Consider the following 25,732-nt stretch of genomic DNA (forward strand, 5'->3'; position numbering starts at 1 on the left):
TACAGGTAGGTAGCCGTGTTGGTCTGACGTAGTCGAAACAAAATAAAAAAATTCCTTCCAGCAGCACCTTAAAGACCAACTAAGTTTTTATTTTGGTATGAGCTTTTGTGTGCATGCCAAAATAAAAACTTAGTTGGTCTTTAAGGTGCTGCTGGAAGGAATTTTTTTACTCCAATTATTGCTTTTCTAACAAAGCTCTGCACATAACACAGCCAGCAATTGAATGTGGACCTGTCTGTGCACTATTCCTTTGGGATGTGTTTTCAGATGGCTACTAACTATATCAGGGCACCTTTCTCCCCACCCCCACCCCGCACAAACACATGTGTTTTATGTATGTGGCTGGGGGAGAGATGCCCTTTCAGCAGCTGCTGCTGATACTGGACCACATCATAAACAGGAGTCTGCTGTATTGACAATGAAGAAATCCCTTGCTATTACATGTAAAGTCAATGAAATAAAGCAGGAATACTTACTTGGAACCGGTAAAAGGTGCCATCATCTTTCAGTGTTAAAACATGGTCTGAGATAGGAAAGAAATAACCATGGGCTGCCATTAATGTTCCCAAATGAAGAGCTTCCACTGTGCCAGAGGGAAACAAAAACAATTAACATGGTTTTTTAAAAGAACAAAAACAAAACACTTCATGGTGAAGTGTTTGAACATTTATTCTTCGGAGAGAATTTTCACCAGCTGGTGACAATTTAGACTGGCAATATATATATAAATCAGAGAGAGGAAGAAAAGATGAAATTATGCACTCTTATTTCTTAACATGGGACCTCATTAAGGCAGCATACGTCCAATTATCAGAAAAGAAAAGGGCAAGGCCAGTGCTTTTTTTATTTAAAAAATGTTTAGGGGTACTCTCATTTTCCTTCTCATATTGAAATACTGCCCCTTAATGATGCCAAATGTAGATTCACAAAATGTTTGGGGTATGTGTACCCCTGTGTCGTCCCCCCCCCCAGAAAAAGAGCAATGAGTAAGGCTACCACCTTATTTTGAGTTAAGAATAATAAAAGTTGGTAGAACTGAATATCCTTAAGCTGCTAATGCAATGCCTGCTTACAGCCACTACCAAAATATAGATGATAGATAGATAGATAGATAGATAGATAGATAGATAGATAGATAGATAATAGACAGATATTCAAACTAAGATGTTCCTCCATACACAAGCAAAGCAATCCAACATATGGCCCAGTGATCTTGAAATCTCAGCAGGTTTTGCATTTTGTGTAACTTCATATTATTTATATTATTCATATCCACCTGTACCCATCTTTTATATCTTTTTATTTTAACTCTCTTAAAAGTATGGGTTCTACATAGCTCCTGGCAAAGACCTTTGCTACCCATGTCTGTGTTGTAAGGGATCCTTGATCAAGAGATTTCACAATTTATCAAGGCAAACAAATGATAACAATCTGACCTCTTCTTCAGTCTACTTCTAAGCTGCACCCACCTCATCAAAACTCTCCTCACAGTGTCCAGCGCCCCACAGGAAGGACCCCCAAAGAGCCATATCCCCTCAGAACAAATATGCAGGCATTGAGTGGTATTCAACTGAGATTTACTCAGAGTAGATCTACTGATGTAGAGTAGACTATGCAAAAGCATTTGACTGTGCCGACCACAGCAAACTATGGCAAGCTCTTAAAGAAATGGGAGTGCCTGATTACTTCATCTGTCTCCTGAGAAATCTCTATGTGGGACAAGAAGCTACAGTTAGAACTGGATACGGAATTACTGATTGGTTCAAAATTGGGAAAGGAGTACGACAAGGCTGTATATTGTCTCCCTGCTTATTTAACTTATATGCAGAATTCATCATGCGAAAGGCTGGACTGGATGAATCCCAAGCCGGAATTAAGATTGCCGGAAGAAATATCAACAACCTCAGATATGCTGATGACACAACCTTGATGGCAGAAAGTGAGGAGGAATTAAAGAACCTTTTAATGAGGGTGAAAGAGGAGAGCGCAGTATATGGTATGAAGCTCAACATCAAAAAAACCAAAAAAAGCCACTGGTCCCATCACCTCCTGGCAAATAGAAGGGGAAGAAATGGAGGCAGTGAGAGATTTTACTTTCTTGGGTTCCATGATCACTGCAGATGGTGACAGCAGTCACGAAATTAAAAGACCCCTGCTTCTTGGGAGAAAAGCAATGACAAACCTAGACAGCATAGCAGAGACATCACCTTGCCAACAAAGGTCTGTATAGTTAAAGTGAGAGCTGGACCATAAAGAAGGTTGATTGCTGAAGAATTGATGCTTTTGAATTATGGTGCTGGAGGAGACTCTTGAGAGTCCGATGGACTGCAAGAAGATCAAACCTATCCATTCTGAAGGAATTCAGCTCTGAGTGCTCACTGGAAGGACAGATCCTGAAGCTGAGGCTCCAATACTTTGGCCACCTCATGAGAAGAGAAGACTCCATGGAAAAGACCCTGATGTTGGGAAAGATGGAGGGCACAAGGAGAAGGGGACGACAGAGGACGAGATAGTTGGACAGTGTTCTCGAAGCTACCAACATGAGTTTGACCAAACTGAGGGAGGCAGTGGAAGCAGGGCCGTCTTAAGCCCACCCAGCGCCCTGGCGCTAGGTCCCTCCAGCGCCCCCCTCCAGCGCCTCTCCAAGGGCCCGGGAGTGCCAAGCGGACCGCAGCAGCAGCGGGAGGCCACCTCCGAGGACTCCGCGCTGCGCCTCCTTCTCGTTTTCCCAGCGCTGCTTGGGTGCTGTGCGTGCGCTGGTGGCAAAGCTCGACTGAGCGGAACCCAGCGCTGGGGAAACAAGAAGGAGGCGCAGCACAGAGTTCTCGGAGAAGGAGCACAGTCCTGGCCAGATCACCGGAACCCTGCGCTCACTTGGCGCCCTTCCAGCGCCCTCCAGCGCCCACCGCCATGGTTCTGCGTGCCACTAGCCTCTATGGCTAGGACGGGCCTGAGTGGAAGGCAGGAGTGCCTGGTGTGCTCTGGTCCATAGGGTCACAAAGAGTCGGACACGACTAAATGACTAAACAACAAAAACAGACCTACTGAAATTAATTAACCTAACTCCATCATGTTTATTGATTTCAATGGGTCTAACTCTGAGTAAAACTTAGTTAACTATCACCTAAACTCTCTGTGGCTCATTCCACCCCCTTGTGAATCTTGTTATGGACACCCTATCATTGATTAGTCATTTATTTAAAGTATTTATTACTTGCTTTTCTATGCATGCATCCAAAGCAATGTACATAAACTACAAAGCAGTGCAAGCAACCAGTTACTATACTAATATACCACAGGCATCCCACTTGTTTTTGCAGAATAGCATACACACCACTCATTTGGGAAGGGGAACTAATATGAGGCTGGAAGGTCATTTTAATATATTATTTCCTACTAACAAATTACATAAAGAACACCTGGAACTGGAGATAGGACAGACACTTTTCATACTGAAATTCAGATAATAAATACTTGAATAGCAATCTACAATTGCCATTCCAGAATGATATTCTGAGCATAATGGAACATATTCTAAATAATGATTTTTAGAAATATAAATATAGCTTCCACTTCCAAAATATAAATATAGCATTTGCTTCATAGTAACTATAGCTGCTGAAAGCTACATGTCAGAAATTTCTTTGGTTTGCATTTCATGAATAGAAGCTTTCAATTTGCCAGGGACAAATTGGAGCAGATGTTTCATTAATGTGTACTTCCAACAATCCAAGCGAGTGAGATTATTGGGCATTTATTTACCTTTACTGCACAAGGATGGTAGTGGTTCCCATTACTGAGACATAACTCAGATTTTTTTTAGCATAGGACAATGAAACATTTCCCCCTTGGCTTCTCAAGCTCTACTTTTTCTGCATAAATTTGCTTCCTTAGCATTTAAGGAGGATTGAAATTCATAAGGAGGTTGTTGTACGAGTCAGGAAAGATGGGTCTGAGATATGGCCGTTGGCAAGAGAAGGTGTCGTTTACTTGCTGGTTGAAAAAGCATTTGTTGGCATCGATCCAGTTCTGTATACATCTTCTGCTCAGTCATGTTTAGGCTCAAAGTATCTTTCACAGAGAAAAGGGGGCGGGAATCCATCACATTACATGAGCTGCATGTATGGTGGGATCAAAGATAACAGACAGAGACAGACACAGGAAGAAGTAAAAGGCTGGATTTTTTTTCTAAAAATGCATCTGTAGCTTCTGCCCTGCCTGTCTCTAGAAGCAGAAGTGGGATTATTGGTTCCAGCAGTGGTAGTAAGGAAGGAGCAGGAACTCTTCCTCCGCAGGCAAAAGCTTCAGGTCCATTACAGCTTTTTTCTTCTGCCTGCACCTGTCTCTATCTAATAATATTAATAATAGTAATAATATATTTATACCCCGTCCATCTGGCTGGGTTTCCCCAGCCACTCTGGGCGGCTTCCAACAAAATATTAAAATACAATGGTTCTCATGGCTCTATCTTAGCTCTGCAGGTCACCTTTTGTGAAGAGAGATCTGTGAGGACGAGGGACTGCTTTTGTGGCACACAAGCAAGGCAGAGGAGGAGCCATCCTGCTTTTGGTGCTGCCTGCTTCTGCCTGTTTCTGGTCTGCTTGGCCCACAAGTTTTTTTCTCTGCAGGAAAAAATATCCTGTTTTGGCTCCTTGACCACTCTTCTTGTGATTGTTCTGTAAGCTTTTACTTCTTCCTTGTCCGTATTTGTTTGTGTTGTTGTCCACCCTCCTACCTTCTTTCATTGAAATAAACAAATTAAAACCCTGGGTACACACTCTAATGAGTTGTCCTCCACACACCTATGTGTTTAACCACTTTACTGGAAGCTACTCCTCAGTGTTTCTCATCTATCAAATGGCACAAATATCCTCTGGTATGATTGCAACATGTAGATATATGTGGCTTTTATTAGTTTGACTGGCTGTGTATTCTGTGGCTGGCTTTGATGGGGTTCCCCACCCCCCCCCAATCTGGAATATCTGCTTTGTGCATTTTTAGTTCCCACTTCTGTCTTGCAATGGACAACCATTATTCATGAGGCCACTAAAGTGGCTTGCCAGAATCCACCCCAGCATCAGCAAATCATGCATATTTCATCTGTGAGATTTTGCAGAAAATGTGCCTGTGGACAAACACACCAATAAAAGGCATGGCGGGGGGGGGGGGGATTTAAGAAAATGGAAGGAGAAGAGTGGCAGGGTTGGAAAGTGTTTTGAAGGAAACAACCAGAATAATCCATTACTAAAAGCCATGGTCCTCTAGAAGAACACTCATAAATATGCCTGTAGAAGACAAATCAATACCAAACTTGTGTTTCTGTTTTCACTATTCCCTCAAACCACCACACAGCTAATCTAGCTGAGTGGAATCACAGCTGGAAACACTGACATCATAGGAACTGCGTGTGGAGTTTTCATTGGCAGCTAGGATGGCTGGCTTAGGGGCATAGCTGCCAAGTTATCCCTTTTTTAAAGGGATTTTCCCTTATGCTGAATAGGCTTCCTCGTGAGAAAAGGGAAAACTTGGCAGCTATGCTTAGGGGATTTCTCACAAAACTTTAGTTCAGGGACACGGGTGGCACTGTGGTGTAAACCACAGAGCCTAGAGCTTGCCGATCAGTAGGTCAGTGGTTTGAGTCCCCACGACGGGGTGAGCTCCTGTTGTTTGGTCCCAGCTCCTGCCAACCTAGCAGTTTGAAAGCACGTCAGAGTGCAAGTAGATAAATAGGTAATGCCCCAGCGGAGGAGGTAAACGGCATTTCCTTGCGCTGCTCTGGTTTCGCCAGAAGCGGCTTAGTCATGTAGGCCACATGACCCGGGGGGAAAGTCTGGAAAACGTTGGCTCCCTCGGCCAGTAAAGCGAGATGAGCACCGCAACCCCAGAGTCGTTCACGACTGGACTTAACTGTCAGGGGTCCCTTTACCTTTTTTAGTTCAGGTTTACGGCAGACATACTCTTTATTGAGGGTTGTTCAGTTGATAGGGTGTATGTGGAATTTGGTTGTTATAAGGCAGAACTAGAACAGAGAACTGGGAGTTCCTGGAGTTCAGAGGGAAGTGTGCCTATGCACAGCAAGGTTACTGTTCTTGACCCTTACTTCTGCCTTATCAAACTAGTGTTCTCCATTATTATTGCTGAATCCTAGGGCTCACAGACAATGTGCCCTTTTTATCCATTTTGGGTTCAAGAGGGCATGGCAGCATGAAACTCACTGCTGCCCCTCCCAGCTTATCAGGCCTTATTTTTATTTTCTGAGGCTAGCCGAAAACGTAGCTATGTCATGACATGGTATCATTCCACGTGGGGATAAATGGGTCTCTAATGGTTGTCACTAGCCAAAGGGAGATTGCAGGGGTATTTATTGAATGTTCTCCGCTGCACCCCAAAAGGGAAAGCAACTTTGTCCCCTTTAACAATGGACTCTTTTTCTTCCTTCAGTGGAAAGTTTTGGCCCACTAACCCTGTAGCTGAGGATGCTTCTTGCAAATTGATGATCACTTTTAAATAGTGCATAACTACAGTAAAATTGTTAATAACTCACTAGGGCAGTTATAGTATTCATAAAATATAGAACTGACAAAGAAAAGTGTTTTTTATATATATATTCACACACACACACACTGCTCAAAGGAACTAATTTTTTTTAAAAAGGAATAAGCTAAATGTAAACATGTTGTTGTGCATTGGTTTCTGGTCTCTTGGTTTCTGAACTCTTTCTAGGCACTTTCTAGGTCTGTGGTACTTCTAGAAATCCTGGATAGGAAGGCAGAAGATAGAGGAAGTTAGGAAATACAGTGGTACCTCGGTTTATGTACACCATTGGTTCCGGAAGTCTGTTCATAAACTGAAGCGTTCCTAACATAGCTGCCAAGTTATCCCTTTTTTAAAGGGATTTTCCCTTATGCTGAATAGGCTTCCTCGCGAGAAAAGGGAAAACTTGGCAGCTATGGTTCCTAAACTGAAGCAAACTTTCCCATTGAAAGTAATGGAAAGTGGATTAATCTGTTCCAGACGGTCCACGGAGTACTTAAACTGAAGCGTTCATAAACTGAAGTGAACTTTCCCATTGAAAGTAATGGAAAGTGGATTAATCCGTTCCAGATGGGTCCGCGGCGTTCGTAAAACGAAAATTCGTAAACCGAGGTGTTCATAAACCGAGGTTCCACTGTATAGAAGGGGTGGAAATGGACATGGTTCCATTCTGAATATCATGGATATGAATTGAAAAGAAAGTCTGAGGGAAAGGAATGTGGGACACAGAAGGATGGAAAAAACAGAACGCTGGCCACTGCAAGACATGGGATTATATCCCACAAAGTCATCCTGTTACTAGCACAAGGATTTCCATCTCTGCAAGAGAAATTATTTTCCCAGGGCCCTATTTGCTCTACGGGTTTTGCTCTAGCATTAACAGGGAAACTTTGTTGGCAACAACCCATGGTACAATGTTTCTATTGCTAATGTAGAGGTTTCCTCTTCTCCGCCTTGTTTTGAGGAAGGGGTTTCTCAAGGTGAGCTAGAAATCTTCCTTGAAATCTAGTTAAAAGTTGACAGCTACTTTAAAGTTATCTAATTTTTTAAAAAATCTAGCCAGTCTTCAATTGTCCATGATATTTAGAACCAGAATATTGCTGTCTTAAAATAGTATATTTTTCAAAGACTCCCTAGGTTTGAATCTTTCAGTCATTGCTCTAGTTCTGTCACAAGCTGACATAAGAACATTTTTTAAAACTAGTATTAGCATATAATTAGAACCGAACGTTTAATGGGATGATATTTTTAAAATGATGAATACCACAATCCGTACAGTTGATGTCACAGCTGATTCTTCTGGTACCAGCAGATAAAAGGGTGATGGCATTCATCCACCAGTATCTCAGAAGTCTGTGCATACATGGTAAATAGGTAAAAACAGCTGCTGGAACCTTGGGAATTGGTTATCCCATCACTGCCTTAGGAAGCACATTTTTAGGCATTCAGTATGAACGTGTAATGTGGCTTTCATGCATAGGGATGGAAGGACCTGTCCATTTCAGTTCTCTCCGTTTCTCATTTTTCCTATCTTAAATTCATTTCTCCATGTTTCTGCAGCAATTTGCTATTTATTTATTTATTTAAAATGGGTGAAAATTCTTCAGTGAATTTCTTCTAATAGCCACGTTCTTGTCTGCCATTTTGGAACAGTCTTCCTTGGGAGGTGGTTGACTCTCCTTCCTTGGAGGTTTTGAAGCAGAGGTTGGATGGCCATCTGTCATGGATCCTTTAGTTGATATTCCTCCATTGCAGGGGTTGGACTAGATGACCCTTGGTGTCCCAACTCTACAACTATATGCTACTATGACCAATGTGTACTTCTATTTTGCAAGCAGCTTCTCTTAATATGATGCCTTTTTGTATGTTCTTTCCGCTAATATATTCATTTTTATACACATTTTCCCCTAATATATGCATTTTTTGTAATGTTTGGTTGGAGAACAACGATGCAAAATTTGGATCCTACTCACACAGCGCCTCCTTCTGGCTGACATGGATTGTACATGCACTGGAGGTGGGTGTGGCCAACACATCCATCAATATCTGAGAGCAATATCTGAGACCAATCCGCTCCCTTCCTTGTTTTTTGTGTTTGGATTCCATTGACTGCTACCAGTATGTACTGGTGGCTGGAAGCCAATATATAGGCTAGTATATTTGCAAGGAGAAAACCCGTGTTCAAAACACTTTGCACAGAGGTGTAGTGAAGAAAATATGAAATAACTTCATGTTCTCCACCATGAGCTCCTTTAAGACAAAAAAGATACACAAAGACAGCCTTCATTACAACAACCCTTTTTACAAAGATGCCATAATACTGGTAACTTGGAAGACAGAAAGCATTTAATTTATGTAGTGTTGTGCAGGTGAGGCCTAAATAGGGACAGAAAAAATTAGAGTGAGGAAATCGTCAATAATGACGTACGTCCTTTGGAACCCCATGGTAGGCCGGCACCAGAATCGGCTTTTCATTTTAAAATTTCTAACACACTTCACTCCAGGAAAAATCTCATAAAGTCTGACTAAAGTTTACTTCAAAGACTTGGAAGCAAACTCCAGCTTATAAATTGTTGAAATTCAGCCATCCATGTTCTTTGATGGCTCTACAACAGTTTATGGTGGGAAGGGGAAAAGGCCGACAAATTTTATTGGAATTATTGGCACGATATGGAACCGCAATCTCTGTGCAAGCATTCAAGTTAATCCTAGTTATCAGAACAAACCTGAGCACTTTAGTTCTTGTATAAAATCTCGTGGGGGAACTAATGGCCATTAGCGCTTAGGAACTTGGCTTTGGTTCACACTAATAAAGCTACAACTCTGCAATACCTCAAAGTGTGTTAACAAGAAACTTGGTTCTGGATTATCTATGACAGGATAGCACAACATGCACCAAATGGAGTGGTTTTGGCACTTCTTCAATGGTGATATAGTTTAGCCATTCTCAATCTAGGAAAGTGGGTGCTCAATCAAACACATCCAGGTACTGTTGTGTGCAAGACACTGTGGACCAAGTTGGCTTGAATTTCCACGCTCCTTAAGAAATAATAATAAAGTTCTTCTATTGCAAATACTTCCTAAACAAAATGAGGAACACCATCATTTTAGGTTGAATAAAACAAATGCAAGCTGTATGAATAATAAGAGCTATTCATGGCTGCTAACACATTAACACGATACCACTGAATCTCAGCAGTGTGAACATGAGATCTCTCCATTCTCAGCAGAAAGCTGTGAAGCAGTATATAGCCCTGGCATTAGAAAGGTCCTTGCAGCTCAATTGCTAGCTGCCTCTGCAAAGGATCTGAGGAAACATTTTTGCACAGGCTAAAAAGGCAACAGAATAAATATGGCCAGATAATATTTGTAGTGCGTTTTAAAAACCTCCCTACCATAACTGTATTTATGTAGCACTTACTTTATACAGTGTTTTGCAATATTTATTGCATCCACTTTTCCCCAACAGTCATTTGCAACTGCTTACAGATGGAAAACTAAGACTAAAAGTCAGACAATTAATACAAGCCCAGCAAAACAGGTTTACTTTGCTGGTAGCATTTGAACCCAGTTTTCTGGCCCAAAGCCAGCTTCAATCACATTACACATTATCATCGGTAGCAGTGATAGTAGTAGTAATAGCAATAGCAATAGTAACAGTAGTAGTAGTAGTAGTAAAAGAAGCAGAAGCAGCAGTAGTAATAGTAGTGTTTTCACATTGCCCTACCTCTCATGGAAGCCAAAACAAAAATAAAACACAGGAACAGGACACATGTGCAAGATAGAAACTATGGGTGCTTCTAGGTGCTATTACTGGGTAGGTCCAGTGTTCCTCGATGTTATAAGGGAATTCTGAAAGCAGATGGTCCTTAAGAATCATTTGGAATCAATCCCGCTTAATGGGATCTTGAAGGGCTTGAGTGTTCATTTTGCGCCTTGGCTTCCTTCCTTGAAGCCTGCGTTGAGGTATAATCTTGATAGTCACCATGCAGCATATTAGTCGGTGATCTGTCCAGCAGTCGTCAGCGCTTGTCATAGCTCTGGTAAGGAGCACATCACAGCGATCTTTAGCACGGACAATAACATAGTCTAAGAGGTGCCAGTGGTTTGACTGAGGATGCCTCCAGGAAGTTTTAAATTTATTTTTCTGTTGAAAGAGTGTGTTGGTAATAAGAAGGTTGTGCACTGCACGTATCATCAAAAGTAAGAGTCCGTTCTGGTTGCTGTTGCCAACTCCTTCTTTCCCAATAGTCCCAGGCCACAGGTCGAAATCTCGCTGAACTCTTGCATTAAAATCACCCAGGATGGTAATTTTATCTTCCTTAGGCGTCTCTGATAGGACAGTATCCAGCTGAGAGTAAAAATGTTCTTTAATGTCTTCATCGGCAGCCAGTGTTTGTGCATAATAACTTATAATAGTAGCCTGTTGGTTTTTGGTGAGCTTTATTCGAAGGGTTGAGATTTGCTCATTAATGCCGGTACGGACTTCTGACAGGAGCTTCACAAGATCGTTTTTGATAGTGAAGCCTACCCCATGTATTCGATGTTCTTGTTCAGATAGACCTTTCCAGAAGAAACTGTAGCCTCCTTTTTCTTCCTTCAGTTGTCCCTCACCTGCTCTTTGAGTCTCTTGAAGTGCTGCAATATCAATGTTAAAACGTTGCAGCTCTCTTGCAATGATGGAAGTTCTGCGTTCAGGACGCTCGCTTTCTGTGTTATCTGACAAAGTCCGTATATTCCATGTAAGTTCAATTGTCTTTTATGACCGCTAGGTGGTGACCCCACTGGGTGCAGTAATCCAATCAGGGAAAAGGGGAGGCAGACCATGTTTGGGGCACCTTTTCTTGCCCCTCCCCCTTTTCGGGATGAGCAGAGTGGATTCTAAAAGGGCTGCTCAGTCATGGATACAGCTGCCGAGCTGCTCAACTGCCTCATTCCTTGAGTCAGAATGACTGAATCTGTATCCACCGCCCATGTGCCAGTTCATGACTAGGGGTTTCAAGATTTCACGATCCTGCCCCTGTTACCATTTACCGATCACCATGGGACTTTTGGGGTTTGGGTTTTTGGAAGATGCCTGTGCGTGAATTTGTTGTATGTGTGTAGATCAGTGCACGCTGACCAACGCACAGATCAGTGCGCACGCTCAGAGGATGACCTCCAAACCATTCTAAATATCTTTGCAGAAGCTTACGAAAAGCTTGGCCTATCACTCAACATCCAAAAAACCAAAGTGCTACACCAACAAGTACAAAATAACCCCTCTGCAGCGCCAAAAATCCAACTCAATGGTGTAGCGTTGGAAAATGTTGATCACTTCTCCTACCTAAGCAGTTATCTTTCCACAAGGCCCAACACTGATGCCAAAATCCAGCATCGCCTGATCTCTGTGAGTGCGGCTTACTCCCGATTGAAGTGCAGAGTGTTTGAGGACCAGGACATTCACAGGGAAAGCTATTGTACTACCAACCTTACTACAGTGGAACCTCGGTTTATGAACACCTCGGTTTACGAATTTTCAGTTTACGAATGCCACGGACCCATCTGGAATGGATTAATTCACTTTCCATTACTTTCAATGGGAAAGTTCGCTTCAGTTTATGAACGCTTCAGTTTATGAACAGACTTCCGGAACCAATTACACCCATGCTTCAGGTTAAGTACGCTTCAGGTTGAGTACTCCGCGGACCCGTCTGGAACGGATTAATCCACTTTCCATTACTTTCAATGGGAAAGTTCGCTTCAGTTTATGAACGCTTCAGTTTATGAACAGACTTCCGGAACCAATTGTGTTCATAAACCGAGGTACCACTGTATATGCTTTGAAACATGGACCACTTATAAACGCCATCTCCAAGTCCTCGAAAGATTCCATCAACGGTGTCTCCAAAAGTTTTTACATATCACGTGTGAAGACAGGTGAACTACGTAATATCAGTGTACTGGAAGAAGCAAGGATCACCAGTGTTGAAGGAATGATTCTTCAACATCAACTTTGTTGGACTAGTCAAGTTGTGAGGATGCCTGATGTTCATCTTCCAAAGCAACTACTCTATTCCGAACTTAAAAATGGAAAGCGTAATGCTGGTCGTCAACAAAAGAGGTTTAAAGACTGTCTCAAGGCAAATCTTAAAAAATGTAGTATAAACACTGACAACTGGGAAACACTGGCCTCCGAGTGCTCCAGTTGGAGAACAGCCTTTACCAAAGGTCTCATGGGCTTTCAAGACACTCGATCTCAGGATGCAAGGGAGAAACATGCTAAGAGGAAGACACGCTTGACAAATCCACACCGTGATCAACTCCCGCCCGGAAACCAATGTCCCCACTGTGGAAGGACGTGTGGGTCCAGAATTGGCCTCCACAGTCACTTATGGACTCATTGTTAAAACCGTATTTATGGAAGACAATCTTACTTGGCTGCGTAATTTCTCATTGCCACCCACTAGTGAATTCCCAGCTGAAGGCTTTTCTATACTCGGAACCAGCTCTGATGGTTGAGGAGAAGGAGGTCATTGCGGCAAAAGAGAGTAGTGGCGAATAGCATTCACACTTTGCATTCCCTTTGCTAAATTCCAAGTGGATTTCCCATTTACTTTAATCTGAGGGGAAATGGATGTCAAATTGCCACAGGGAGACGCAGGTAGGCAGTCCTAAGAATAGCAAGAGCTCACATGTAACAAATAACTGTGGCTTCCTATATTATATGTGCACTTCTGCAAATCACTCTCACGACAAAAATGAAATAAAGCGGAAAGGATTTATACCTGTGCTTACCAGAGATTATGTGGGATTATAGAAGCTAACAAAAGTTCTAAACCAAGCTGCACACATTTTCCCAACCATTTCAAAGGTGAAAATGGGGACACTCCTGACAGCTGATCTTCCTTTGCCGCTTTCTATGGCCACGCTTCGTAAGACGAAGCGGCAGTCATAGAAAATTTTGTCATCTTACAAATGCCTCGCGCAACACAAAACTCTTTCGTCTAGCAAGTTTTTCGTTGTGCGAGGCATTCGTAAAGCGAGGCACCACTGTAGAAGCTTTCCCAGTCTCTCTCTTTTACTCAAAAAATGTTTTGCCACCACATGGTGCTGGAACCACAATGAGCAGCAGACCAGCAGCTGTCCTCATTGGTATCAGAACGGCCCCATGGAAACAGGGCTAAGTCATAGGGTGGCATTTTTCCCAGTGGCACTGTTAGTAGAAATTATTTTTATATGCATAATTGCTTTATCTATGTTTCTCTGATGCTTTCTTTGTTAAATCACTTCAACATGTTTTATATGACATGATCAATAAATGGAACAAACAGATGCATTAGAAAGATGTCTACCCCCCAGTACTACTTGTCCCCTGAGAAGACCATTTTTATGCCCTTCATCTGCATCAAATGAGCCAAAGGTAGAATCATAGAATTGTAGTGTTGGCAGGACATTGCCGACCTATGCTCTAACTCTCTGAAACCATCTTCTATGATGTTGTGATTACAATGGACACAACAGGAAGCTTAGACAGCTTTCCAAAAGTACAAAGGGGGATAGCGTTCAATAAACAAAAACAATGTATTTACCTGGGTCTTCTATAGACAAATTCTTTGTTAACCACTGAACGATGTCGGAACCTAGAAAAAAATGTGAAAAATAATTAAAATGCAGCTGCCGTATTTTAAACATGTATGACATTCTAGAAAAGTTTGCTTCCCCAAGAGCGCCCATTTTTATTAAGCTGCTAAATCTGCAATAATATGCGCACTTTCCTTGGAGTAAGCTCCATGGAAAACAAAATGAAAAATGTAGAACTGAACATAGTCTGTTTCCCATTGTCAAAGAAATATTTATCACGGACACTGTGGTCACGATGAGGCCCTTGTACCACACTGACCTTATTGCACGCATGTTGACATGGGCTTTCACTTTAATTATTTGATGCCTGCTTACTTCATTTGGACTTTCACATTCTACTGTGTTTTTAATGTTCTTTGGGGAACTGCCCAGAGTGGCTAGGGAGGCCCGGCCAGATGGGCAGGGTATAAGTAATTAATTATATCATCATCATCATCATCATCATCATCATCATCATCATCATCATTCTGCACAGGTCCTACATTCTGGCAGTAGATTTGATAGCAGCTTGCATTGTGTTTCCCTATATTTTCAAGGTATTATGCTCAAGCACTGTATGTTCATACAGGGAATAAAATAGGCCCTGCATCAGATCTCTCTCATCTTATGGAATATGCAGAACTGGCAAAATTAACAGATAACTTACATGAAAAGGATAACAAAGACTTTAAAAGAGAATGGGAACCATTTACAACGTATATGATGAAACAACATAAAGAATTGGGCTCACTGGCAGGGTTTGAATAAACAAACACAATTGTATATAACAAAAAGTAAAATTATATGTATTGGGAAAATTTTGGGAAACAACATGCAGGGTGAGTAATATGGAAATAAATCAAAATGGGAATATGAGGGAAGTCCAGGGGAGGAGGGGGGGGAATATGGAAAATTGTTAGTGAAATATTGTTAGAGGATGTATACATGGAAAAAACCTATAAAGAGGAAGATCTTATATATATATATATATATATATATATATATATATATATATATATATATATATATGATCTTCCTCATCAAGGAGAACTTGCATAGTTTAATCCCTTTGCTTTTCCTCTCATTGTTTCCAATAATTTGGATATTGTTTAAATAAAATAAAAAATGCAAACTGGTGTGGAAATGGGGAACTGAAGACTGGAAAAATGAGAAAGCAAAAAACTCAAATTGACAGATTTGCCTATGCCTACAAAAATTGTCCCTGTGCTGCAGACACCGTTAGTTTGTTCTGCATCCCAGATAAAAACAATGCGGCATTTTATTCCACATTCTTGATTTTATTATTTGTTACAAGCATGTAAAAACAGCTTAAAATCCAAAAATCTCAACTATGTTCCTATCTAGCTATTGAACATTGCTCATGGATTTTCCTGTTGTGCATTTTCTTTACCTCTGAGGCCTGCTATGTGTGTCTTGCACCCTTGTGTCCCATCTACACCATACATTTTAAGCACATGGTTTCTCCCAAAGAATCCTGGAAACTGTAGTTTGCTAAGGGCTCTCAGAATTGTAGCTCTTTGAAGGGCTGTTGCCATGATTGCTTGGGGGAAGCCATGCACTTCAAATGTATAAGGTGGGTGGTGTAGAGAGAGCAACTTTTTGCATATGTCCTGAAGTGTTCTCAGTCATTGCACCAATTGGTACCCCCTCCACGCAATGTTTTGCACATACATTAGCAAGTTATAAGTTGGGGTGTGTGTGTTGTAGTTCATGAACTAAATGTACAGCAAAACTTGGGCTAAGCAATAAAGCTCTAAAACTTTATTCTAATTGCAAATTCCAATTAGAACTTCAGTTGCATAACCCTGTGTTGTGAATAAGGAATACAGGCAATACCAAAGATGGTTATTAAGTCGCCACAAACTTGTCCACCCACTTCACAGAAGAGGTGGCATCACCTTCCCCTTAAAGGCATAATACACACATATGAGACATCTCCTTTTATGCCGAGTATTTTTGGGCTTGTCATTTCTGTGGTGGCCACAGAATCAAGTTTCTGTTGTACTTTTCAGATGATGTATTACACAATGGAAAGATGGCGGGAAGGTACATGTTAGAAAATTACTAAGTCAGCTTCAGGGGTCACTTTTTCCACAAAGTAGAGACTCAAATCAGAACATTTCAGATATGAACCAAGGGAGAGAATATTTTGGTCAAAGCTGTTGGCAAGTCAAATTAAAGTACACAGATCAGTTAATCTGCTGTTCATGTATTTAAAGCAGTTTAATCACAGTGACTTCCGAGGAGCTAAAGAAATCCAAGTACTCCAGCTTAACATCAGGAATTCAACATTTCCAATTTTCAGCTTTAACCAGAGGTACAATGCCGACTTCACAAAATGCATTATCTTGTGTGCTTCATATTTTATTACTGTTATTTCATAAAATTTATGCACTGCTTGGTTGTAAAAACCTAAAAGCAGTTTACAAAAATAAAAAAAACATTTAAAAAATTGGTAAAAAACCTTAAAACAACTATTTAAAACATTAAAAAAATAAAATCAGCAATAAACTAAGACAGTTTAAAAACTCATCAGCGTTATGCACGTCTGGTTATATGTGGATTTAACAGTATATTGTATGGCAGTTGACTATATATGAGGCATGTTTTTAGTCACAATTTCACTTGACATTTTAAAAAAATACAGACATCATGGGAAAAACTAGGTTCATTTTTCTTGGTGTTGCTATTATAGATGATTATGATCAGCAAATCTATTCCACTAAGCTTATACTGTATCTGAAGAAGTTTGCATGCACACGAAAGCTCAAACTTAGTTGGTCTCTAAGGTGCTACTGGAAGGAATTTTTTTTATTTTGTTTCGACTACGACAGACCAACACAACTACCTACCTGTAACTAGAACTGTATTTTATGACATTAATGCACATCTGCATAGAACTAAAATGATTATGCAAAATTATCTAGCAAGACAAGATTCCTAAATTATATAGGCCTTACAGTTATCCCTCATGCAGAGAAAATGTTTATTCTTGCATCATCAGTACACCCTTTCATTACAGTTAAATGTCAATAATAAAAAATCAGCTTTAATTTATGTCATTGCAAATCAAGAGTTACCTAGCAGTCAAGGAAATTGGCACACCACAAATGCATCTATTTTTTAAAAAATGTGATTATAGATTCATAGAATTGTATATATGTGAGAATCCTAATGCTGTGTATAGAATATAAATAAGTATATTTCACTTGGAGCATTTGAAAAGCCAAAAAGAAACTTCCGCCTTGGAATTCAACGGGGCTTTTATAAGTGTTTCAGGCACCTCCACAGAAACAAATTATATCCCTCCTCCTGGATCAGTCAGAGATATGTCAGTGTAAGTCCTCCATCCCAGCTCAGCCAACTTATGAGCTCAGGCCAGGGTAAGTCCTGAAAAAAGATTGGGGGGGGACAGCAGAAGAATTTCTTTCTCTTCCTTTTCCCCTGATTGATTTCACTGCATTCTAGCTGTACTATGTGTTCTTAGAACTGATAGCTTTCCTGATGGTTATTAACTTTTTGTGAATTCTTCTCAAACCAGGCTATGTTGTTAGTGTGTTGTTTATACAAACATATGGTGACCAATTCTATGGAGACCTCTTTTTAATAAGTCTGCTAATTCCCTTTGGATGCAATAGAATTATTTGAAATTTATTTTATTTTCCTTGACCACATTAATCCACGTGCACCTAGATCCAGTGGCATGTGAGAAGTCTGTTCACCTTGATGTGGCAGCATTGCAGGCCAGCAGCTGCTCCCACAGGACCCGACAAGGGAGTTCTGGGTGTTGGGAACCTACCTGAGCAGGTGGGGGGGGATGTAATCTCCTCTCCACCTATCAGGCGCTGGATTGGCCAATGGCAGGCATTCTTGCATGCAGGGCTGGCCTTGGGGGCAGGAATGATGAAGCAGGCAGGCTTCCCTCAGGTCTGCTGCTGGTGCATTTAAACAACCTGAACCTGGAACCCCTACCTGGTTTTCCTTATTGGGTCCTGGTCAAGTGTTGTCATAAACTGGCAGGATTTTGGGGAGGAGGAAGAGGATATTGGCACAGGTGGGAGTGGGTCACATGGGAGCAAGCTGGGGATGGGGAAGGAGAGGTTGTTGTAGACCAGGCATCCCCAAACTGCGGCCCTCCAGATGTTTTGGCCTACAACTCCCATGATCCCTAGCTAAGAGGACCAGTGGTCAGGGATGATGGGAATTGTGGTTCAGAACATCTGGAGGGCTGAAGTCTGGGGATGCGTGTTGTAGACAATAATCACAGGGTGACAGAGGATGATGATGGGGCAGGGGCTGGTGCACAGCAAGCCGAGCAGCGGGACCCCTCACCAGAGCCAGAGAGACCTCCATCCCCACGAACACAGCGGGTCCTAAGGCGTAGGGAACAGCGGACAGGGCACTCCAGGAAGCAGAGGCAGTCCAGGGCCTGCAGCCTAATTCACTAGCTGGCCAGGTGGGGAAGGAGTCATGTGATTCCTCAGCTGGAGCAAGCTGGGAGCAGGTGAAGGTCACATGCCTCATGAAGCCCTGATGCTGCAATATACAGCAGACACAGTATAAGAAAGCAACAGAGCTGAGGTACTGTGTCTGCCCGTCTGCCCCTGCTGAGGGACCTTGCCTGGGATGCTCCTTGGACCTTCATGTGTTTCTACTTCGAGACTGACTGCTGAACTACTATCTTGGCTTACTTGGACTGACCGCAGGCTGTGTTTCCTGATCTTTGGACCAATCTGTGTGGATCTTTGGGCCAATCTGTGTGGATTGGCTTCTGGAGTTTGTCATATGGATTGACTTTTGGGAAATGGAACTTCACTGTGTCGATTGGCTTCTGGGTGTGGAACTTTGTCTTGGCACACTGTCAGCCAAGTAGTATGCCAGGGGATCAGGACAAGTGCGCTGTGTCCTCATTTAATCTAGTTCAGTGTTTCTCAACCTTTTTTGGGCCATGGCACACTTGTTCCGTGAAAAAAATCACGAGGCACACCACCATTAAAAAAGTTAAAAAATTTAACTCTGTGCCGCCCTATATTATAATTATGACTGTAAGAAACACTTGCCAAATATTGCTTTCCGGCGGGTTAGCGCTGTGTATTGGCGTCCACCAGGCTCGTTTGCACTGAGCTTTGGGAAAGAGGAGGAGAAATATTGCTTTCCGGCGGGTCAGCGCTGATTATTGGCGGCCGCCAGGCACGTGGCAATGCAAATCGCCCTTCTCGTCGCCGCACGTCGCGGCACACCAGCTAGCGTCCCGCGGCACACTAGTGTGCCGCGGAACAGCGGTTGAGAAACGCTGATCTAGTTGGTGGAGACAGAGGGAAGCCCGAAGCCTTGGCCTGCAACTGCAGACTTCCACGCACACTGTGCACTTCATAACAGCCCCCTTAATGGCACATGTGGTTAGACCCTAATACTTACCCTGAGATTTGTAGCAAAGTAAATGGTGTCTGCCCTCTACATACTAGAAAGGAGAGCAATATTTTTCCACAAGCACCATCTGACTCTTATCAAGTGCACTTGAACTGAACTTGTTTCACAGTAAGCTCAACTACTCCTGCAAGAATTGTTCTGAAAAGGAGCCTTGCTTGATTTGATCACCTCTCTGTTGCTGCTGAGAACGCTAAAGGAGGAACAATAATTTCTTAAGAACAGGTATGAAACTTCTGTTGCCTCTACAAAAGAACAATATGATTTTCTTTGGCTGAACGTTCTTAAAAGAAGTGAAGTAACCAGTCTGTTTCCCCACCATCATCTAATAATGTTAAGCCACTTTAAGTAGTTCCAAGTATTTATATGGTTACTATTTTAAAAATATGTGCAGAAGCTCCTTTGTTCCCTGGAGGTGGTTCAGCTCTTGTGTGTTAACCGAGCGCAAATTTTCACAGCTCAGTTGCAAGAAACTCATAAAAGAAGGGGGAGACTGGAAAGCACAGCAGCAGGCTCAGTTACAGGGGCTATTCGATTAGCCTTCATTAACAGTGTCACAACAGAGCCATGTTTTCACATTATCTCCTGTATATTCCACGCAGAAACTGAACTAATCCTTTTCTCTAAAAAGCATCAGTAACACTGCAATTTGCACATCAATAACCTCCCCCATAAAACAGTAACAGCTGCTTGACTGTTAGTCACAGTTTAGCAATACAAGAACAAGCCTAGGTAAGCCTAGGACTTACACGCCCCCCCCCTCCTCCCCTGACATGGCCAAGATGAGAAGTTCAGAAGCTTTCACTTCCATTTTTGATTACACACAACTTGCCATCTCTTTTGAACCCAACAAACAGTGGTTAACCTTACTGAAGGTTACTGAAACAAGTCAACTTAAAACTGTAGGATAAGAAGTTGGTTTGTGTCCACAAGCTGGTTAAGTTTACCTATAGTTTAGAGGTTGGATGAAACATTAAAGTGTGGCTAATTTAACCTGGAAGTGGAAGTTTCCAGTCTCCTCCTTGGGGCCACAATGGAGGAGGTGTAGAGGGAGGCAGCATGTAAACTGTGGCTCATCCTTGTAACACCAAAACATAATTTAACATTTTGTGCAAACTCTCCCATTGTCTACTACACTACAACCTGAGCTTCTCCTTCAGTATCTATCCTGTTGTGCTCCAGCTCCATTGTGCTTGGCTGACTATGACTTGCAGCCTAGTGCAAACAATTTGCATGCAGAAGTATGTTTCGATGTGTGGGGTGGCCTTTCTGTTTCAAGGTACAAGAGTACCTTAACAGCTAAAGTACAATAAGTCTCCTCAGCTTCAAGTCCCTTCAATGGGGCTCTTCACTAACAACATGGTTGACATACTTATGAAACAAAACACCTGTTGTTGTTTTCCTGTCTCTAACGCTCTGCAAGAGGTCAGTGGGACAATGGATGAAGTTTAAGTATGTGCATAGCAAATCTGCTTAAATTAGCCAATTTTCATGCTACATAAAATGAACTTGAGCCTGTTTCCTTGTTTACTCACTATCTGGAAAGCAGCCTGAATGACTTTTTATCAGCCTGTTTACATGCAAATATTAATATGAACAAAGAAGCAAGGTTAGCCAAGATGATTTCATACTTGCAAGACTTTTCTGTGAAAGAAGAACATGTCATCCATCTATCCGTGTTATTATAGTTTGACAGCTAATCAGACTTTCTGTACAAGCTGGTGTCCCATTCTACATTTCCTGCTCCCACACACCTACAATTAGAATATTACATTTGCCACAGTTACCCATTTATATCATTAGGTTAAATAAGAACCAAATTAAGTTGCAAGAATTGTCATTCATGTTCTCATTAATGTGTGAACTGTTCTATGTGGATCTCTATTGAACACCAGACTGTTGCTGACATAACCTTAAAGTAAGACTAACGAAACCTGCAACTGACCTGACCTGGAAATCTAAGAATCTAAAAATCTGGGAAGTTGGTTGGAGCCACTAGGATTGTTGCAGTGTTACCTCTGATGTACAGATGATGTAAGTTTGTAGCCAAACCTTATTTTGGTCTCATATTCATTCATGTGAATGCACTAGCCAAGACTATCATCTGAAAGTTGTCTGTTATGCCGGATTTCGAAAGGGCCACCTAAAAGAGCAAACCCTGTCACTATAAACCAGACAGCCTGACAGCCCTGAACTGTAAGAACATGCTGATCCTCGAGAACCAATTCTAAAAAAAATATGAGCATCTCTGGTGGCTAAGGTTATATTTGTACTGTAGTGCCTAGTCACTTCTTGCACTAGTTTCCCTCAGCTGTTTGTCAATCCCCATACAATCGTAACCATTTAGGACCCAGGTGGCGCTGTGGGTTAAACCAGAGTCTAGGGCAGGGCCGTCTCGAGCAGGTCGGGCACCCTGGCGCCGTGGTGCGGAGATCGCTCCGGTGCCCCTGCCCCAGTGGGCGGGCGCAGCGCACGGCGCCCCCCTGCTGGCCCGTCACCCTGGCGCCTCGCGCCACCCAGCCTACCCCTGGAGCTGGCCCTGGTCTAGGGCTTGCTGATCAGAAGGTTGGTGGTTCGAATCCCTGCCCACCTAGCAGTTCAAAAGCACATCAAAGTGCAAGTAGATAAATAGGTACCGCTCCGCGGGAAGGTAAACAGTGTTTCCGTGTGCTGCTCTGGTTCACCAGAAGCAGCTTTGTCATGCTGGCCACATGACCCGGAAGCTGTCTGCGGACAAACGCCGGCTCCCTCAGCCTATAGAGCGAGATGAGCGCCACAACCCCCGAGTCGGACACGACTGGAACTGATGGTCAGGGGCACCTTTACCTTTATTAAAATATTACTGTTGCTATAAGAAGGTTGCTATTACTGTTAGGAATGTAGGAAGCTACTTTATCCTGAGTTAGACAGTTGGTCTATCCAGCTCAGTATTGTATCTACACTGACTGACTGACTGACTGACTGGTTCTCAAAGGTTTCAGAAAGGACACTCCCCCAGACCTTCCAGGAGATGTCGGAGCTTGTAACTAAGACCTTCTTCATTCAAAGCATGTGCCTATACCATTGAGCTAAGGTCCCGTCCCATTGTTAAATGTTTATTATTAATAACTATGGTAGTAATCAAAATGCCTTCAGGGCAACTTGTCCTTCACCACCCATTATAATGCTGCAGTGATTATTTGGCAATAACATCAAATGACAAAGACAGCGGTGCCACTGTCATCCAAGCAGCACTACCGTAGCTAGCATTTTGGTCAGCTCACAATATCATAAGTTGCAAGAATATACTGTAAACTTGAACAATTATGGTTGAAACAACATCCCAACATTCCACCTTAATCGCGTGTCCCTAAATGTAATTACCTGGAAGACAATTTCTTTAAAGCCTTGCTAGGCTAACCCCCAAGTAACAAAAGAAACGAATTAAGACTGTGGCACAAAATTCATTTTAATAATATGGTGTTATTGCTGTTTTTTGGCATTTCAAACTGACCTGTGTATATTATCGCAGCAATGTTTACAACAGATCTGTAAGGTAGGCCTGTATTTTTATTCCTAGATTGCAGGTGGGGAAAAGAGGCTGAGAGGGGATACTAGCTTGTTTAATACCATCTTGTGAGTTTGGGGCTGAGGGATGATTTGAGAAAACAAATGTGACAAGCCCCAAGGCGCAAATAATAAATCCTTACTGATTACGGTACATGACACATTTCAAGGCTATCTGGCTGTTCCCCAGAGAAATCTAGAATACTGTAACAAAGCATCTTCTTAATAACAGTTGGTTTCCCTGATTAAGGTTTGAAACACATTGAATAAGTGTTCAGGTTTTATTAAATACATTTAAATGGCACCTTTCCCCTTCAGCAGTTGAAGTGAGATAAAACTCAAAAAGTACCTAACAATGCAATCTGACGCATGCCTACACAGCAGTAAGACCCACTGAGTTCAATAGGTCTTACTCCCATTCAAGTGTGTACAGGACTTACTCTGAAAAACCATTGGAAAACTTCAGGAAGTTTGATATTTCTGATGTATTTAAAGGATCATCAGTGGCACTTGTAATTTTCTGACTTCTGCCTGAGACTGAGAACTGTGCATGTTATGTTATCTTTCACATGACATAAAGGCCACTCCTGGCTATCTAGTGGAATATACTGGACATTTAGCATTCTAGTTCCATCCCCATATCGTTTCTGGGGGAAAAAAATCAGTTTGCAACTCTGTTAACTCAAAAAAAATCATGGGAGTTTTCCATTATAATATCATGCTTTTGACTGCAGTGTAAAAAGCAGTGTTGGAAGTCAGTACAGAAGTGCTAGCATTATAACTAGGAAAACTTACTCACTAAACCCCAAGCCTAACTGCAGCCCTGGTTAGTCCCTTATACAAGACTTCATGCATCTGAAGAAGTGGACACTGGCATACAATAGCTTGTGCCAGAATACATTTCTTAGTCTTGAAGATGCCTGAAAGCTTTGTTGTTTTGTGCTTCAACAGACTGATATGGAATTTTCTTCTCATTCTGAGACCTTAGCTTAGCTTATTTTGACTTCTGAATTTTATAATGTTACTCTCAACAGGGCAGGCGAGAGAATCTGAGAATGTTCTTCCTGTAGCTTTTGTTAACAGAATCTTCTGAAGTTCCTCTATTTTTAGAGATGTAGTTCAAGATATTTCTGTCACGGTACAGCAAATGTCTGAGCGGAGGGCAAACTCCATGCACTCTGTACTCCACTGCAAAATGAGATCTCCTGGTTGAACCTCCTTTCTCCTCCGTGCTATGTGATTATTTAAACCTCCACAAAGTGAGCCTGCCCTGTCACTATAGCAGCTTTATATCTGTCAGTTTTTCATTCCAGAAACACAAAAAGAGAGAGCCACAAACTCCATGCTATGAGTAGATGCTGGTGCTCCTGACACTGAGATCTACCCAATTGGTGTTGACCTGTGACAGGGCCTTTTCAGTGGTGGTTCCCCATTTTTGGAGTGCCTTCCCTGGTGAGGTGTGTCTGCCTCCTTCATTATTAACTTTCAAGATGATTTTTTTTAATGTTCCTGTTTACCCAGGCTGAAGGATACTATTCCTGGCAACCTTCAGATTACTAGATGGAAGAATAGTTTTAATTCTTGTGGAGGAGCACAAGAGCGCCACTCTTTCCTCACAGTTTATCACTGGATGATGTGATCTATCTACTATTCAGTTCTCCCTTCCTTTAGGATTGCAGCCTAATTGTTTATTGATTGTGCAGTTTGTGTTATATAGTATTAATAGGTTAGTTGTTATTAGGTCATTATTTGTATCTTTTACAAGATGGTCATTTGCTCGCATCTATTTTTAAACATGCTACCTTTTAGTTTATTGTCCCCCATGGAATATATACTTGGAAGACATCAGACGAAAACATGTTAGGTCACATCTGAGCTGTTGTGCAACTCTTACTCATCTAGCTACTACAGATAGATCAAGACGAGTGTGAGTAATGGCTAAGAATAAGACAATGGATATTTATTGTCTGGAAAGAGCTACAGAAAAGCAGGCCTGACTTTCACAGCACATTTGATGCAAACCTGGCTTGTTTTCTCTTTCTGCCAGACATTTTTGCTGTGTAATTAAGCTAACCACAGTTTATATTAGTTTCAAAGCTTAATAATCTATTGCACATATTTTTAAATATATCTATTTGCAAGATTCCTCAAGACCATTTAAAAACCTGTTTGCTTGTAAAGGTTAAGGGAAATGTTTGATAAAGCATTTGAGATTTTATTCTTAGCAATTTTGCACTCAAGCATAGATGTTTAAAGGGCAAAATTGTGACATGAGAAGAGCTTGTGCAGTACTGACGTCAATGGGCCTGGCATACGCACATAGGATTGATTTTGGCACCACACTTGCTTTTTGTTTTTCCTTTTTGAGTGGGTTAGTTCATTTACACTGTTCTGAGAAAAAAATACTAATAGTAAGCCATACTTACTAGGGATGGGGGAGGAAATCAATTTAGTTTGCATTTAATGGTGAACCTGACTCGCACTTTTCAGAATGATACGCGAACCAAAACACTCTCATCCTTTGAAATTCACGCTTCTCTTAATTTTGCAATGCAGTTCTCCAGCCACGTAATGTGCAGAAAAATGCATATGCTAAGGTAAA

At 41.8% G+C, this 25,732-nt stretch overlaps 1 protein-coding gene across 13 annotated transcripts in view; it reads right to left on the minus strand.

The window, feature by feature from the left end:
• RGS7 (regulator of G protein signaling 7) overlaps positions 1-25,732 on the minus strand; it is a 136,980-nt gene that overhangs the window by 31,390 nt on the left and 79,858 nt on the right. For all 13 annotated transcript variants that reach the window (XM_088666471.1, XM_035108371.3, XM_035108367.3 and 10 more), the window contains 2 exons: positions 14,106-14,156; positions 477-583 (listed from right to left, as the gene is read on the minus strand). In XM_088666471.1, the coding sequence (XP_088522597.1) occupies positions 477-583; positions 14,106-14,156 (158 nt within the window). The remainder of the gene's footprint in view (positions 1-476; positions 584-14,105; positions 14,157-25,732) is intronic.

The sequence above is a fragment of the Zootoca vivipara genome, chromosome 3 (assembly GCF_965207765.1).
Source record: "Zootoca vivipara chromosome 3, rZooViv2.hap1.1, whole genome shotgun sequence".
NCBI classification, from domain to species: domain Eukaryota; kingdom Metazoa; phylum Chordata; class Lepidosauria; order Squamata; family Lacertidae; genus Zootoca; species Zootoca vivipara.